The sequence below is a fragment of the Pantherophis guttatus genome, chromosome 1, assembly GCF_059756535.1.
Source record: "Pantherophis guttatus breed Tessera chromosome 1, ASM5975653v1, whole genome shotgun sequence".
Lineage (NCBI taxonomy): Eukaryota > Metazoa > Chordata > Lepidosauria > Squamata > Colubridae > Pantherophis > Pantherophis guttatus.
In genome coordinates, this window is record NC_142063.1 from 182,958,456 (window position 1) to 182,977,000 (window position 18,545).

Genomic DNA, 18,545 nt, shown 5'->3' on the forward strand with positions numbered 1-18,545 from the left:
GCTGCCAATCCAGCACCGCTCTCTCTTTTCCTGGGTCCATCTCTATCCCCTCACTCAACACTCAATATCCCAGGTAGTCTAGGCAGGTTTTGTGGAATTTGTATTTTGACAACTTTGCTTATAGTTTGGCTGTCAGGAGCTTCTGTAAAACCTGGTGCATCAGCTTCACTTGTTCTTCCAGGGTCTTGGTAAAAATGAGAATGTCGCTCAAGTACATGAGAACCCTTTTGTACAGGTGGTCATGCAGCACCTCATTTATCAGTTGCATGAAAACTGTGGGTCTTCCTTGCAACCCAAAGGGCATCACTCTGAGCTGGAAACTATTGAGGGAGCAGTTGAAGACAGTTTTCTACTCATCTCCTTCCCTGATCTGAACTTGGTAGTACACCTCACATAGATACAGTTTGGTGAATATCTTCCCCTTGGCCAGATGGGCCAACATGTCCTTCATGAGGGGGAGTGAGTATGTGTTTGCCATGCATATGGCATTAATTCCATGAAAACCCATGGAAAGTGTCATCCCCCCATCTTTCTTCTCCTTAAACAGTATGGGGGCTGCTACTTTGGATTTCGTGGGTTGGATGAATCCTTGTGCTAGATAGGCATCGATGTACCTCCTTAACTCTCCAATTTCGTTGGGAGTCATGGAGTACATCCTTGGCTTCGGTAGCTTAGCCCCAGCACGAACAGTCAGTCGGAAGGTAGGGTGGCGGCATGCTCATGTCTTCTTTGCTTAATGCCTCTGGCAAGGTCCTGATATACTCTAGAGATTGAGGGAGTGCTGGGAGGCAGCTGTGTGGCTGCTGCAGCCCTCTCATCTTGCTTAGCGTCATCTTGTGGTTGGCCTCTTCAGCAGCATTTGGACTTGGGGGGATTGGCCCTACCCCAATTCGTATCTCTCAGTGACCATCCCTCCATGTGATGACGGGCACCCACTTGTCCAATGCCAACCCTAGTATCACCATCTCTTTCATCTTTGGCAGTACTATGAAATGGAGGTGTTCTGGGTGTTGACCAATTTCCAGTCTCACAGGTTTGGTGAGGAGCGTGGCAGGGGCCCCACCGATTAGCAATCCATTGACCTGCTCAAAATATATGGGTTGGCTCAGGACGGTAGGCAGGTTGATTAAATAGTGAGTGCAACCCATGTCGATTACCACCTCTAGGTTCTCTAGTTTTTGGCGTTATTATCTTCAACTTTATAGCGAAGGGGCGGATGGGTTTACTCACCATCGGGTCATCCTTGGCATCATCATCGCTGTCATAGGTCTCTGGTGTCCCTTCAGTTTCGGTTGGGAGAGGGACTGAAGCAGAGGGATGAAGGAGCTATGGAAGCTGGGCCAGCTGCAGCCGGTTTTGTAGCTCCATCTGGGCTGCAGCTGTTGGGGCCCAAAGGCCCAGGGGGAGCCAAGCCAGTCACAGCCGGCATCGTGGATTCCTCCAGGGAGCCTTGGGCTTGGCAGTGGTGGCGAAGGCCCAGGGGGAGTCAAGGCAGCTGCAGCTGACATCGTAGTTCCGTTCGGTTGGCATTGGCTCTGGCGGTGACAGTTGGGAGGTGGAGGCCCAGGGGGAGCCAAGCCAGCCAGGCATCGTTGTTCCATCTGGGCTGCATTGGCTCTGGCAGCAGTGGCGGTTGCAGGGCAAAGACCCAGGAGCATCCGAACCAGCTGCAACTGGCCTCATAGTTTCCCCTGGGCCTGCCATTAAGGGTTGAGGGCAGTCAGTTCCTGTCCCACTGGGATTCCCCAGGAAGATCCCCAGCTCCTGATCATGGACCAGGTTCAGGGGATCGTACAGCTTCAACTCACCCAGAACTCTCCTCTCCAGGCTGCGACAGCCATGGGTTTCCTCTGCGACCCTGGTGAGTGGGTTTCCCTGCCTGAGTCCCAATTGCTGGGGGCTGGCTGCATACATCTCAGCCAGGCTCTCTCCATTGCCGATCCGAGCTGCTGCTGGGCATTTGCAAGGGACCACAGTTCGCTCAGGCCACCCCCATCACCCTCGTCCTCTGTCTTCCCTGAGTCTCTCTACTACCTTGGCTGTCCAGGGAGCAGCCGGGGCTCAGGACCCTGGAATGTAGCTCCAGTTGGAGCGAGGAAAATTTGTTTTTTGTGAGTACTGGCTTAAGTCAGGTTCCAAGTAATGCATCCTTCACAAATTGAACTCTGAGGCATTCCTTTTCTCAAAGAACAAATTTATTTAGATGCACCATATTGGCACTAACTAGTGAAAAACCAATATTAAAGTTCCCAGGCTTTTCACATCTATGTAAGTTTCAGTTTTCTCAAGTTTCCAAAACAATCAGTCATATTGTCCAACCAAGCTGGGAACTGGTTGCTTTGTGACTTCTCTCCTTCTCCTCCAGTCAGTGAGCCATTGGAATGCACATGACTCATCGGCTAGTTATGCTGTGGTTGCTGCAGGCTCCAAGCTGAGAGAGAGAGAGAGAGAGAGAGAGTGTCATATAATTTATGACACTTATAGCCATATAAATATAATTTATGACATTTATAGCCATATAAATATATATGGCTAAAGAGAAATACACATAAAACCTACGAAAAAGAAAGAAAAACAAATATTGTACCTTTACAGGGAGGATACATGAGATGAGGGTGTGGCTAACTGATGAGGCCTTATAAGGCCAAAATAGATCTATCTTAGTCTCCCAATGGGCAGCAAAGGGTCTGCTGACTGCCAGAAGAAAAAAAGCCCAGAAACTAGTGAATTGTGATTTCACTGAACTAGGGCTGCATAATATCTTGGTTTACGTAGGTAGAACCTGGCTAAAGAGAAATACACATACACACAGACACACACATCTATCTATCTATCTATCTATCTATCTATCTATCTATCTATCTATCTATCTATTTCAATATTGCTTAACGCATTGTAAGCCGCCCTGAGTCTCCGGAGAAGGGCGGCATATAAATCAAATTTTTAAAAAAAATTAAAAAAAAATTCTTATTCGTTTTTTGGATACTCCATACTCCTCTCTTGGATCTTTTATCTCTATCAAAATCTGTATCTTCACCATTCAGACTGAATATTTCTCCCATCTCTCTCCTCCTAAGCTGCCAGGTCTCCAGAATATCCACCCAAGCCCCTATCTTCCTTTCAAAAGTATCTTCCCAGTTATCTGATTCCATTTTTAAGTTTCTTAAAGTGCTTTTCCCTTGGTTTATCTCATCAGTCATTATTATCTTTATCCTCTTTTTCCCATCTTTTTGCTTTGTTTGCTTTGGTTTGTCCATTCTGTCTTTTGTTCCGTTCTTTCTACTCTTTGATCTTCATTCATCATCAGCTGTAGCATATTTTCTATTTTCCCATATATACCTTGCATTAGGTACTTTATCTCTCTGTGATTCTTTTCCATAGTACCCCTAATGCTTTGAAACATCAACGCCATTTCTCTTGAAATCTTACTCCTTTCCCACTGATGAAGCATCTTGTCTTAATTTAATAAGTCCTGCTCTTACTCAAGTCCAAAAGCAATATATTCCAGTCCAATGTTACTCCTCAGAAAGTTCAGTAATCATAGTTCTTTACATCTCAGAATTATTAATCAATTCCATTTAAGTAGTCCAGGAAGCTTCCGCCAGTCAAAAATCACTTTCCTTTACTTAAAAGTCTTCCTTATTCTCATAATAGAGTCTTCAGTGATCATAAAGTAACTAGTTATAGAACAGTAAGTGTCACCACAATCCTCCAGATAAATGTTATTTATTTCTCTCAATTTTTTTTCTAAACTATATATATTTTCTAAACTATATATATAAACTATATAAACTATATATATATATTCCATTCACCAGTAGATAGCGACCTCAGCTTAGGTTTCAGCATTGTTTCAAGTCTTATAGATTGAATTAATTGAAATTTAGTTCAGTTTATGGAAACAAAGTTAACTATTCAAGTAAATTCAAGTAGATAGTCCAGCATTTTTAATGCCTTTCCAAAACAACACCTGCCCAATTTAAAAGTCCAATTTTCTATGTTTTAAAGGGTCTTTAGCTTTTCTCCCCTTAGTTACTTTCTTTCGGGTCTAGGATTTTTCTCTCTATGGTAGTTCATTGCTTTAAAAATTAGAAAATTTACCTCTTTTTTTTTCTTTGAAGTTAGCCTCTAAATAAAAAAAGGAATCTTCTCACCCAGCTCCAATCACTTTTCATCTGCACCACTCCTGCATGTTTCTTTGTTGCCTCGGTTATCCCAGCTTCATGGCAGTCATGATGGCTGCCTCTTCTCCTTGTTGAGTGAGAGGTAAGAAGCCCTGAGTCTAGCAGGAGAGTTGCTGCTCTCCCCAAACTACAGGGCATCCCTCTTTTCTTCACCACCCCTACAGGGTGGCTTTAGCTCCTTTCGGAGCCCTCCAACAGGGAGAACTCTGCGTGGGAGCACGGAGACCTGCTCCTCATGTCCAATACCACCGCAACATCAGCTGGAAGTCCTGGATTATTAAAAATCTTAATGTTACTGATTTGGAACACTGTTGTCTTTTTCTCTGTCACTGCTATGAACCTTTATTAACATTTTCAGACATTGCCTATTTTGCAAATTGGATTTTGCCAAATCCAAAGGCTTCTGTGAGTTAAAAAAACCCTATGTGCCAAAGTTTCTGGATCAAACTCATTATGAGCAAAACAGTTTTTTCTTCTTTTTCTTTTTCTTTACTTTTATTTGTTTTTAAATGTTGACATTTCACTGTTTAAACCAAATCTACTTTTTGGCCTACCAATTCAAACCCTTCACATCTGACCCTCCCCCACTATAGTTGGAATGGGATTATGCGGGAAGATCCCTTGCAGGGTCGTGCTGAGGATTTTGTGCAATTCCTGCATGATAAAGTCGCTCGGATTCGGGATGGCCTGGACTCCGACTGGATGAGTCCACGGGAGGAGACGAGGGCAGGTCTTGAGAATGTTATCTGGGAGGAGTTTGATCCTGTGACTCCCGAGGATGTGGACAGGGTCCTGGGTAAGACTAGTGCCGCCACGTGTTTATTGGACCCGTGTCCCTCCTGGTTGGTGCTAGCCTCCCGGGAGGTTACACGAGGCTGGCTCCAGGGGATCATAAGTGCTTCTTTGAGTGAGGGTGCCTTTCCTGCCGCCTTGAAAGAGGCGGTAGTGAGGCCCCTCCTCAAGAAGCCTTCCCTGGACCCGGCTGAATTAGCCAACTATCGTCCAGTCTCCAACCTTCGTTTTGTGGCGAAGGTTGTTGAGAGCGTGGTGGCACGACAACTTCCCCGGCACCTGGATGAAGCTATCTATCTGGACCCGTACCAGTCGGGCTTCAGGCAGGGGTACAGCACAGAAACGGCATTGGTCGTGTTGGTGGATGATCTCTGGAGGGCTCGGGACAGGGGTTGCTCCTCTGTCCTAGTCCTATTAGACCTCTCAGCGGCTTTTGATACCATCGACCATGGTATCATGCTTCAGCGGTTGGGGGGGTTAGGAATAGGGGGCACCGTTTTGCGGTGGTTCTCCTCCTTCCTCTCCGACCGCTCGCAGTTTGTGTTGGCAGGAGGACAGAGGTCGACCTCGAGGCATCTCGCATGGGGAGTGCCACAAGGGTCGGTCCTCTCGCCTCTCCTGTTCAACATTTATGTGAAGCCGCTGGGTGAGATCATCCGTGGTTTTGGGGTGAAGTGTCATCTGTACGCTGACGATACGCAGCTGTACATCTCCACTCCAGACCACCCCAACGATGCCCTTGATGTGATGTCCCGCTGCCTGGAGGCCGTGCGGGCCTGGATGGGGAGGAACAGGCTCGGACTCAACCCCTCCAAGACCGAGTGGCTGTGGCTTCCGGCGCCCCGATATAGTCAGCAGGTGCCATCGCTGACTATTGGGGGTGAATCTTTGCCCCCCACAGAGAGGGCTCGCAATCTGGGTGTCCTCCTGGACGCACGGCTGTCTTTAGAAGAGCACATGACGGCCGTGGCCAGGGGGGCCTTTTATCAGGTTCGCCTGATTCGCCAGTTGCAGCCCTTTCTGGATCGGGACGCCTTGCGCACGGTCACTCATGCCCTTGTCACCTCCCGGTTGGACTACTGTAATGCTCTCTACATGGGGCTCCCCTTGAAGAGCATTCGGAGGCTCCAACTGGTCCAGAATGCGGCCGCGCGGGTGGTTATGGGTGCAACTCGTTGCGCCCACGTGACACCCCTCCTGCGCGAGCTGCATTGGCTCCCAGTGGTCTTCCGGGTGCGATTCAAGGTGTTGGTTACCACCTTTAAAGCGCTCCATGGCATAGGACCCGGGTACCTTCGAGACCGACTTCTGCCACCAATAGCCTCCCACCGACCAGTCCGCTCCCACAGAGAGGGTCTCCTCAGGGTGCCATCGGCCAAGTTATGTCGGCTGGCGACACCCAGGGGGAGGGCCTTCTCTGTGGGAGCCCCAGCCCTGTGGAATGAACTGCCCCCGGAAATACGTAAGATCTCCGACCTCCGGGTGTTTCGCTGCGCTCTGAAGACCCTGTTGTTCCGCCAGGCCGGGCTATTAACATAACGTTTTAAATTGGGGTATTTTTAAATTCCTGGGATTTTAATTGGAGCCTAATTATTTAATGATTTTAAATTTTAACTGTTGTTTTTGTTTTTGTGTTTTTAAATAGGCTGTACACCGCCCTGAGTCCTTCGGGAGAAGGGCGGTATAGAAATAGAAATAATAAATAAAATAAAAATAAATAAATGAAAATAGAGAAGTAATTTTAAAAGAGCAGTATATCCTAGTTATTTTAGAAATACTGCAGCCTACATTTATTGTCCATTAAATTTAAGTTTATATATTTGTGCAGTCAATTTTTTGCATCTAGTTCATGTGTTATATCATAAATAGCAACATATCAGATTAGATCTGGTTTGTCCATTGTTTATTTGAGTGGGATTTACAGTTATCCCCCCCCCCCAAATCTACCCATTCCTTTAAAAAGTTTTCTTTTTCTTAATGTGCACATTTAAAGCTCTCACAAGGCAGGAAGATATCCAGTTTTATAATCTTGAACTGTATTTGTTCAACTTAAATTAAAAAGATGATAATGATAAATATGTTAGGATTGTGATGTGTTAACTAAAGTAGGAATATAATTATTAGATAGCAGTACTAATCTTAACAGATGATCAGTCTAGAGTACTTTTTGCACAATAATTGTTATTTTTTTCTATAGAAAACATCCAAAGCATGTTTCAATAATATTTATCATTATATTCTGCATTTACACAACCTATTTAAATTGCTTTGCAGAAAACATTAAATCACAAGCTAACTAAATCAGATAGTTTGTGCAGCATGTTATGTCACCCCCTACCCTCCAAAGTACACCTAACCAAGCTAATATTAAACCAAGCTTAACATGTTGTCTGAATACAGCCACTTTAAACTTATCAACTTGAATACACAAAATGATGGGTGTTAGAAATATAGCTTGTAATATGTTTGATTCAGTTAAGTTAGATTCTTTTTCTCCTTTATAAATTTAACCAATATTGTTCTCCTCTTTGCTTGCCATTTTTTGTCTTTAGTTTTCTAGCCATCGTGTAGGGGGTATGATGGCATAGTGATTAAGATGCTGGGCTTGTCAACTGTAAGGTTGGCAGTTTGAGACCCAAGCACCATGCAAAAGGTTGAGCTCCCATTCCTGTCCTAGCTCCTGCCAAACTAAGCATTTTGAAAGCATGCAAATGCAAGTAGATAAAACAGTGTTCTGCATGCTTCAGCATATTGGCCACATGACCATGGAAGCATCTTAGGACAATGCTGGATCCCTCAATTAGGAAACAAGGATGAGCACCACCCACTAGAGTCAGACATGGCTGGACGGGGAAACCTTTACCTTTACCTTCTAAGCATCCTATTTTGTCATTTTCAAAACAACAAAAAAGATATATATTTTCTTTCATGTCAGAACATTTTCATTCTGTCACTCAGAGAACATAAGAGGAGTAGGATAATAAGTATTATGTCTTTTGGGTCTTATATCCTTTAATCCTGTTTCATTTATTCTTTACTGTATATTGTAAACAAAAAAATAGGTTGCCACTTCCATGAAGAGGACATAAAAGTTAGTCCAGATTATTAGTACAAAAATGTTTATATTGTTTTCTTTACCAATAGATCCTGACTGGGCAAGTTTAAATTTAGGAGCACTCATTTGTATTGAATGCTCAGGGATACACCGAAATCTTGGTACACATTTATCACATGTCCGTTCACTTGACTTGGATGATTGGCCTGTTGAACTCATCAAAATAATGTCCTCCATTGGAAATAAATTAGCAAATAGCATATGGGAAGAAAATACCCAAGGCCGTGCAAAACCTGTTCCAAACTCCACAAGGTAGGCTCCTTTTGTAAAAACATTTTTAACATCTTATTTCAAAAAGCAATACATGATCTTAGAATAAGTTCATCTTTGAGAGATATCTGAACAGCAAGTTCTATAGATATTTCAGCCATGAATTTTGTATCTAAACCTAGAGTAATCTCTTGCTGTGCTTAAAACTGCTTGATTACATTGAATTTTATCACCTCCTAAGCAATGGTTGGATTCAATTTTTTTTTACTACCGGTTCTGTGGGTGTGGCTGGTGGGCATGGCTTGGTGGGCATGCTAAGTGGTCATGTGACTGGGTGGTCATGTGACTGGGTGGGTGTGGCCAACTCACCATCACTGGGGCACCTCACCCGGCCCCTCCCCTCCCAGCCACTCCTTGTAATGCCCAGCCTCAACGTATCTATAGTTCTGTAAAAATGTTGTTCATCTTTTTTCACCTTTATTTTTTTTTAAATTTTTTATTAAACACATATTAAAACACTGGACACAGTGTAACCGTCCTGGCATTATCTTTGCCATACATACTAAAATAAACAATCAGTATCATATATACCTTGTTACTTATATACATTTGGTTTATTCAGTATTTACATATATAAAGACATAATTTTTCTACCTATATTACTTATACATTTGTCTTTTCCTCTTTCATTCGATTGTAATTACATACAAAGCCTTAGTTCTCCATTCTATAAGTTCTAGTCAGTTCATATTTTTCATCCCTCCTTTCCGTTCCAACCATTGATAAAATTTGTTCCATATCTTATAATAATCCGACTCACCTTTATTGATCACTTCATCTTCTAGAGGGATTTCCTTATTTTTTCCAATTTTGGGCAAAAACCATTCTTGCTGCTGTTATAATATGTATTATTAAGTAAATTACCCCTTTACTATATTTCCCATTTATAATTCCCAATAGGAATAATTCTGGTTTATATTCTATTTCTTCTCCAATTACTTCTGTCAGCCATAAATTAATTTTCCACCAATACGCCTTTGCTTTTTTAAATGACCACCACATATGGTAGTATGTGCCTGATTCATGATTGCATTTCCAACATTTTGGTGATAAATTTCTAAACATTTTTGCCAATCTCGGCTGGCAGAAGATGCCACTTGTAGAACATTTTGTATAAATGTTCTTTATACGGTATTGCCAATGTTATTTTCCTATCCCCACCCCCACCCATAATTCTTGCCATTTTTCCAGTTGTATATTGTACCCAAAATTTATTGCCCATGCCACCATCATTTCTTTGACCAGCTCTTCTTCCATTTTATAATCCAATAAGAATTTATAAATTTTCTTTACCTCGGGGTGCCTTCGGCCAAACAATGTTGACTGGTGGCCCCCAGAGGGAGAGCTTTCTCTGTGGGAGCACCTGCCCTCTGGAACGAGCTCCCCCTGGAGATACGGATGATTCTGAATTTACGTATTTTCCGCCGGGCCCTCAAAACTTTTTTATTTCAACAAGCCGGGCTGGCCTAACTCTCCAATTGTTTAATTTTAATTTGAATTTTAAATGGGGTATTTTAATTGTTGGGCCAAATTGTTTAATATATTTTTAAATTGTTTTTAAACTTTGTATTTTATGTTTTTTACTTTTGGCTGTTCACCGCCCTGAGTCCTTCAGGAGAAGGGCGGTATATAAATTTAAATATAAATAAATAAATAAATAATATTCTAAAACATCTAGTATTATTCTTATATTATTTTTCATTTGTCTTTTTCGTAAGAAACCATTCTGGTCGATGTGAATAAACTCATTTAAAAACTTTTTTGGACAATTAGCTATTGTTGATGTGAATATTTTATATTCTGTATTTAGAGGAGATATAGGTCTATAGTTTTTAATTAATAACCTATCAGAGTTCTCCTTTGATATCAGTGCAATGTTTGCTTCCACCCACAATGATGGTATTTTCACCTCTTCTAACACTGCGTTATATACTTCAAGTAAGACTTGTCCTAGGCTATCTTGCATTTCTTTATATAATTCTATTGGTAGACCATCAGGGCTTGGTGTCTTATTATTATTATTATTATTATTATTTTTGGATCGCCTCTAATAATTCCAACATCCTTATTTCTTCATTTAACATATTTTTGATTTCTTCCGGTATTTTGGGTAGTTCTGCTTTCTCAAAATATTGTAATATTTTCCCTTCTGTATAGAAGTCAGGTTCTTTATACAATTTCTCATAAAACTCCTGGACTGTGTTTTTCTTCTCCTCATTTTGGTAGCGTATATGCTAACCATCTCCCCAGTTTGTTGGCATTCTCAAAAAAAAATTGTTAGTCCTTTTTAACTGTTGTGTCAAGTCCTTTTTCTCAAGTAGATTCAGTTTATGTTTAATTAAGTCCATTTGTTGCTTTATATTTCTCTTTTGAGGCTCATCTTGTAATTTCTCCTCCAATCTTTTATATTCTTCTTCCAGGCAATTTCATCTTTGCTGGCAACTCCCCTCATGTATACTGTGAAGTTTCAGAAAGATGCCCTAATTAATTCATGAGCCATGAGCCAAACTTCAAAAGAAATATAGTCATTTATTAGGAGCACCATTTCAGCAATATTCAGATGCAGTTAGAACTAATCCCACGTAGATTTAGGTTCCCCTATGACCCTGTCTCTCCCCTCCTCCCTGGCCGTGTCATAAATCACATTCTCCAATTAACCACTTTGGCTGGCTGTGAAACCCAAAACTCTCCTAATGATTGTGGTAACCATAATATCTGTGGAATGTAGTGTCAGTTAGGGAAATCAATCAGCTCCTTCAGTTCTCCCTCCCTCTTGCTCATGGCAACTTGAAAGCTTTGCAAGTTGACATTAGGCTCCCCTCACTTCCTGACGGTGTCCTGCACAAAGCAAAACAATTTGAGTACAGATGTAGAGTTTAGTGATGCAATCCCCCACCCAGCTTGTTTGGATTTTCTGTGTGAAATTTGGCTATAAGGCAATCAGCCTGGATGTTTCGACTCTACCCAAGATGCCTCTGATAAGGGGTAACCCTTCCACTTGATTAAATACTGGAGTTGTCTCTTGTGCCACCTCAAATTGAGGATTCACTACACCTCATAATGGGTCTGGCCCCCTATGACCACGGGGTCTGGGGGCTCACGGGGTAGTGGCCTCAGGGTCAATGTGCCCACAGGTTTTTTTTTTAATTTGATTTATATGCCGCCCTTCTCCGGAGACTCAGGGCGGCTTACAATGTGCTCAGCAATAGCCTTCATCCTTTTGTATATTTATACAAAGTCAGCTTATTGCCCCCACAACTGGGTCCTCAATTTACCTACCTTAGAAAGGATGGAAGGCTGAGTCAACCTTGAGCCTTGGCGAGATTCGAACCTGCAGTAATTGCAGGCAGATGGTCTTAATAACCAGCTTAATAACAGGGTGCCTTAGACCACTGTACTACCAAGGCTCTTGGTTTTAAAAGGCTACTATGGAATACTGGGTATCTTCCCTAGCAGTCGGGGCAATTCCAATTGCACCGTGACCAGGTTGATTATCTTTACTATGGGGAATGGTCCCATAAACTTTGGCCCCAGTTTCTTGCTAGGGAGTTTTAACCTCAAATATTTTGTGGAGAGGTAAACTTTCTCCCCCAATTGAAATGGTCGTTGGGGAGCTCAGTGTTTGTCTGCCTGTTTCTTATAGGTTTGTGCCACTTTAGCTAGTGCTTTCTTGACATTCTCCCAGGTTGCTTTCAACATCACCATCCAATCGGTCAAGCTGACTGAGGAGGGGGGCTCCCTTGGGTATTCAGGCATTGGGACAAAGTCCATGCCGCTCACTACCTTGAACGGGGTTAACCCTGTGCTACTGTGAACAGCATTATTATACGTGACCTCAGCGAAAGACAGGAGGTCCACCCTTGGACTGCTAATAGTTCACATAACACCTCAGGTACTGCTCTACCATGGCATTCAGTCTCTCTGCTCCCCCCCCACATTGGTGCTCAGATGAAAGGCCAAGCTAAGGCCCTGGGATGACCCAATGGACTGTAGGAACTCCCTCCAGAACTTAGCTATGAACTGGACCCCTCTGTCTGAGATAATTCTTCTTGGTACTCCATGCAGGCAGTAGATATGTTTCAGGAACAGTTTGGCCAACTGGTGGGCTGAGGGTAGTCCGCTGCAGGGTATGAAATGCGCCTGTTTGGAAAATAAATCTATTACAGTCCAGATCACCGTGTTTCCCCCACTTTTTGGCAACACTTTTTGCAATCTCCTTCCATGGTCTTGTTGGCTTTGCTACTGATTGTAGCAGTCTGGTGGGTTTTCCTGGTCATTTCTTCATTGTGGTGCAGATGGTGCAACTTTTCACATAACTGTCCATGTCTTTCTTTATGCTGGGCCACCAGAACTGCCTCCGTGCTAAGTGTAAAGTCTTTAGGAATCCGAAGTGGCCTGCCGGTTTAATGCCGTGGCTCCTCTGGAGGATCAGGGTGCGTAGGGATTCTGGGACATAGAGCTTTATCCCCTTCCATGCGAGGTCATCCCTTTTTGTCAGGATGTGTTGATTGTCTCGGAACCAGGGGTCTGCCAGCAGTTCAGTTTGAGTTTTGCTGTTAGATCACTTGTTGGTTGGTCATGCCGGTTATGGTGTTGTCGTCTGATGGTTACTTGGGCTGCTATTTGGCTAGGGGGAATGATGGAGTCCACTACCTGCTCCCGCTTGCATTTGTACTGGGGCATGTGGGAGAGAGCATCCACTAGAAAGTTCCTTCCCCCTGGAATGTGCTTTAGCATGAAGTCGAAACAGTTGAAGTATTGAGCCCAACGGACTTGTTTGGTTAATAGTTTTTGCAGGGTCCTGAGGGCCTCCAGGTTTTTGTGTTCAGTCCAGACTTCGAACGGTTTCTGGCCCCCTTCCAGCAGGTGTCGCCAGGTTAGCAGTGCCTATCTCACCGCAAACGCCTCCTTTTCCCATGCTGCCCATTGTCTCTCTGTGTCCATGAGCTTGTGGGAGGTGTAGGCGCAGGGTTGTAGATTTCCTTGACTATTTCTTTGGAGTAGCACTGCTCCAATTGCTACGTCGCTGGCGTCTGCTTGGATGATGAAGGATCATTCAGGGTCAGGATGCTTCAACACCGGTTCCTTCACAAACATTTCTTTTAGTGTTTCAAATGCCTCTTGGCAGGTTAGGTCCCACTGTAGAGGTTGTCCTGGGCGGGGTTTTGTTCCTGGGCTCCCTGTCTTTAGGAGGTCTGTCATAGGTTTGGCAATCTTCGCAAAGGAGGGGATGAATTGCCTGTAGAAGTTCGTGAAACCTAGGAAGCTTTGTAGCTGTCTACGGGTGCGAGGGGGTTGCCAGCCTAAGACGCTTGCACTTTGGATGGATCCATCTCTATTCCCTCATTAGACACTCAATAACCCAGGTAGTCTAGCCGTACATGGTGGAATTCGCATATTGACAGCTTGACATACAGGTTGGCTGCCAGAATTTTTCCAGTACCTGGCAGACAAGGGGTATGTGGTCATCCATGGTCTCAGTGTCCTCATGACGGGGAGGAGGTATAGGTTCTGTACACACACGGCATTGATTTCTCAAAAGTCCACACACAATCTCATAGTTCCATCTTTTTTTTCTTTGAAGAGGACTGGTGCCATGACCCGTGGTTTGGCTGGCTCGATGAACCCCCTTTCTAGATTTTTGTCTATGTAATTTTGCATTTCTTGCATTTCCCGGGGTGTCATGGCATACAGTTTGGGCTTGGGTAGTTTTGCCCTGGGGATGATTTCAATGGCGCAATCTGCCTTGTGGTGGGGAGGCAGGACGTTGCACTCAGCCTCGTTGAATACTTCTGCAAGGTCCTGATATTCCCTCGGGATCTGTTTGGTCTCTGGGGTTTTGTCGGCTGTGGCTGCCAGTTGTTCCGGTGTGCTCTTTTGGAGGGTTCCCTGCATGGGTGGTGTTTCTGCTTGCTAGTGTGGGAGAGGTGTGGAGGCCCTTTGCTATTCTCAGTCTGCGGGTACCCGCTTGCCACCAGATGCTTGCTCCCCACTTGTCTAGCCAGGAGAGTCCCAGTATGACTGGATCTGTCATTTTGGGGGCTATTACGAATCGAATTATTTCCCAGTGATCCGCTAGCTCTAGCCTCACTGGTTCGGTCAGGTGAGAGGCATAGGCTCCCCCCATTAGGGACCCATCGACCTGTTCGAACGGGATTGGGTGGGTCAATCTTTTTGCTCTGATCCCCAGTTTCAGGACTGTGGTTAGGTTGATCAAGCATCTAGTGCAGCCTGAGTCTATCAGGGCTTGAAAAGCCCCCTGGGTTCCCATTTTTGGGGCTGTGAGGCATATTGGGAAAATGAAAGGGTGGACTGGTCCCCTCATCATTGGGTCATTTTTGCCCTTGTCCTCACTGTCATAGGATTCTGGCAACTGGTCATGGTTGCCTGGGGTTCCCTCCCCCTTCAGCTGGGTGGGGAGGGACCTCTTCAGCCTGGAGGGCCCTCTGGGATGTGTTGGTGGCCCATTTTGGGCCTCGTTCCAGTTGTGCCCTGGGTGGTGGCTCTGGCCTAGGCCTTGGGGCTGGGGTCGTGCATGCAGATGCCATGTGGCCCTTCCCCCCACATCTCTAGCACTTCAGCAGACTTCGAGGGAGGACTGGTTTTGGGGTCTGCCATGGTACTGTGGTTCCCCATTGGCTGGGCAGTTTCAGGTTGGGTTGCCCTCTCTCTTTCATGTCTGGTTGCTTTCTCATGTTGTTGGCACGCAATCCACTGTCGACTTTTATTGCTACTCGGAACCACTCAGAGAGCTGGTTTGGGATGTCCCAGTAAGCAGTTACCTGGGCAATTTGCTTGTCCAGGCTTGTTTTCTGAAAAAGTGCACTAGCAACTGCTCTGATAAAGGGGGTAGCCTCCCAATGACTCTCCTAAATTCACAGATGTGCTCTTTAATGGGACAGTCCCTCTGCTTTAGATAGCTCATCTTCTGCATATGGGTCTTCATCTGCCTCCTCGAATCTGACCTCTAGCAGTCATAGGAAGTCATCTGCATCTTGCAGTTGGGGGGCTCTCCTCTTGTGGAGGGCTGCTAGCCATTTCCTTGCTTCCCCCTCTAGCCCCTCTGCAATGATATTCACTATGGCTCTGGGGGATGGGTAGAGGTGTCCATAACATTCTAGGTGGATCTCACCTGAGTCAAGGAATAGAGCTAGCTGGTCTGAGTCCCCATCAAACTTTCCTCTGAACTGGGGCAGTTCATTCAGCACTGTTCCTCTGTACCCCTGTTGGCCTCTGTATGCTTGTGTTTGCTGTAGCTGGCCTCTTCCTCAGCTCTAATTTGGAGGGAGAGGGGGATTTGTCTGCCCTGGGCAGTCTGCCTGCTGCATGGAAAAGACACTGGTTGCAGCTGCCTTCTGATGGGTTGTTCTGCCCTAGCTATGGACCCCAAAGAACGCAGCACACGCAAAGTCCATACAAACCTTAATTTACTAATTAAAGACTACTAATGAGCTTTCTTAGTAGTTGTTTGAACACAAGTACAATAAATCAGTATTTTCTAAACAAGAACTGTTAATTTAACTTCATTAACAGCCTCCAAGAATTCAAAGAATAAAAACTCAGTTCTGAGGCACAGTATTTCAGATAACCATAACCTTACTGTGGTTGGCAGAATGCCCAGAAGCAATTTGCAGGAAAACTGATAAGAGAGAAACAAGAGCCAAATCACACGTTTTCTGAAATCAAGACGCGAAGGAATTTGAACGAAGTTGTTTCCTGCAAATTGCATCAATCATCGTTCTTCCTTAAATAATCTAGGGGAGTGGCCAATTAGCCCCAAGCCCCAAGCCTTACTCTTGAGGAGATCTCCTCCTGAGGAGCTTCTTCTTCTTCACTTATGGGAGCTTCTGGAGGTTCTGAAGGCCCTGGCTGAATCCCCGCCTCTGGCACCACATCTTCTCTAGCCTCCTCATTGTCTGACTCAAGTGCCAACTGCACGGGCTGCTGGCGCAGCACCACACCAGCCTCCTCACTGTCGGAATCAGCTACTAACTGCACAGGCCACTGATGGGCCACAACATGGGTGGAGAAGGGGGGCTGTGTTCCTGTCTGCTTCTCCTCACTTCAAAGGGATCCACTGCTCCTACCCTCTCCTTTGGCCTGCATGATGGCTCCTCGTCGGGAAGGGTGGCCCAGTAAAATTCCTCCCTCGGCTGTTCTCTGGAACTCCCCAGGGGCTTTGGGAGCCTGGCTTGTTTCCAGTCTGGGTTAAGATTGTGAACCATTATATATTGTCCTGTCCAAAGGGGAGTATGTTAGGAAATGGTTATTGCCTAATTGGTTGGTCAGGAAATATATAAGCCAACATTGTATGTTTGTATTATGTGAATGTATTATGTAGCTTTAAGAACTGTGCTGAGTCATTCTGCATCCTGATTGGCTGAGCTCTGTAGCCAATGTATTTAAGGAGAGCTAAATTATGGTTAGTGTTGACTACTACACCATTTTTACCTGCTGCTATGCTGTAACTCATTTTGATTTACTGCTTTCTGATATTTATTGAACTATTTTTATATTGTTCCTGATTGTTCCTTGTATTTTTCTACAAATTGGTAAGAAGATTTTATATCCCTGGATTGATTTTATATTGCACTTTATATGGCTAAGACTTGGATTGTTAAAGGACTATGAATTTGCTTTTTCCTAAAAGTAAAATACTATAAACCCAGTTTGTCTGTATGTTATTCACAATTACTCTCAAAACCGTTTCTGTGCGTAAAACTCTAACGATACTCTGCTTTATAAACCACAACTTTGGGTGCAACTCAATAATATCCTTAACACTTCCTTTGCATTCATCCCTCTCTCTCCTTCTTCTCTACCTTGTCTCTATTTATAAACACTTTCCTTGCTATTTCCACTAACTGACTGGTATTCATTCCCAATGCTCCTTCCTGTTTTTGTAGTTTCCACCTAATATCTTCAGCACTTTGGGCAATGAATTTTTTTCATTCAACATAGCCAAATTTTGTGGTTGTCTTATGTCAATTTGGGCATACTGCTCGTATGCCTCAATTAGCTGCTCTAAGAAACTTTCCAGGCTTCCATCAGGCTTTTGCAACACCGTAGCAGGTTTTGAAAAATTGACAGGGGTTTTTCCTGTCCTGATCAGCGCTTCTATGGTGAGGGCACGGAAGTCCATCATTAGGATCCCAATGTGGATTGACTTCAGCAGCCCTATGTCTTCTTTCAGTTTGATGGGCTTGATCGTTATCATTAGGGAATCTTTCCTTCAGGATTTTATCCCTGACCACCTTCCATTTTTCTCGGTCCTCAGGTATGAGAAGGGTTCCCAGAAATTAGTGTATGTCATTTCATGTGGGCATATGGGTCTGCATTATAGTTTAAATCAGATCCACAACTTCTCTAGGTTTTTGATTAAATGGGCCATAATGTTGTTTCCAATTTAATAGATCCATAGTAGTGAAAGAAGTGTATTGAAATATAGAGGCTATACGGGGCTGACCTTGAGCATCTATAAATTGCTGGCCCACTTATCTTAATGGGGCAACTAGATTGGGTGGATTGCCCTTACTATGGGTTCGTTGGGCCACTGGGGAATCCTCCTTTGATTCTGACTCAGAGGAAGAAAGTTGCTTTTTCTCCTTCTTTATTTGTTTCTTTTCCTTCGGCCTTACTGATTGACCTCTGGAATGAACCACCACAGCTCCCCCTTGTGCTTGCATAGGCAAGGGCAGATATAGGGGTACATATGGAAGGGGCCTAGTTTCTTCCTCCATTCCCCCGCTTAAGACAGTTTTTGATCTTTTCTGACACAGGGATTTCTTTCTTTGACTATTCTCAAGTATACAACACACACACATACGCATCCACTCAGCCCTGCATTTTCTTAACCACTCTTGGTTATTTTCTACTGCTATTTGCCACTGGTCTATATATTGATATTGATCGGGATGACCAGTGCCAGGATCAGTAATTGCCTAATGTACTAAACCTATTATTCGGAGATCTAAAGTCCCCGACAAAGGCCACCTTACACCAAAGGTGTGCCACTTATCTTTGCATAATTTCTGCAAAGTAAACTTATCCGCTTTCGGATCCCCATAATCTCCACTAAAAGCCTGCTGGAAATTATTTAATATACATTGGAGCGGTGTCCTTGGGACACTACTCTTTCCACCCATTCCTAACGCACTACCAGTAACCTGGGGTACCGGAACTCA

General features: G+C 44.1%; 1 protein-coding gene across 1 annotated transcript in view; it reads left to right on the forward strand.

Annotated features, from left to right (window-relative positions):
• Positions 1-18,545, forward strand: part of LOC148116651 (arf-GAP with GTPase, ANK repeat and PH domain-containing protein 1-like) — a 1,231,127-nt gene that overhangs the window by 1,082,018 nt on the left and 130,564 nt on the right. The window contains 1 exon segment of the mRNA XM_087887143.1: positions 8,121-8,343. Within this exon segment, the coding sequence (XP_087743269.1) occupies positions 8,121-8,343 (223 nt within the window).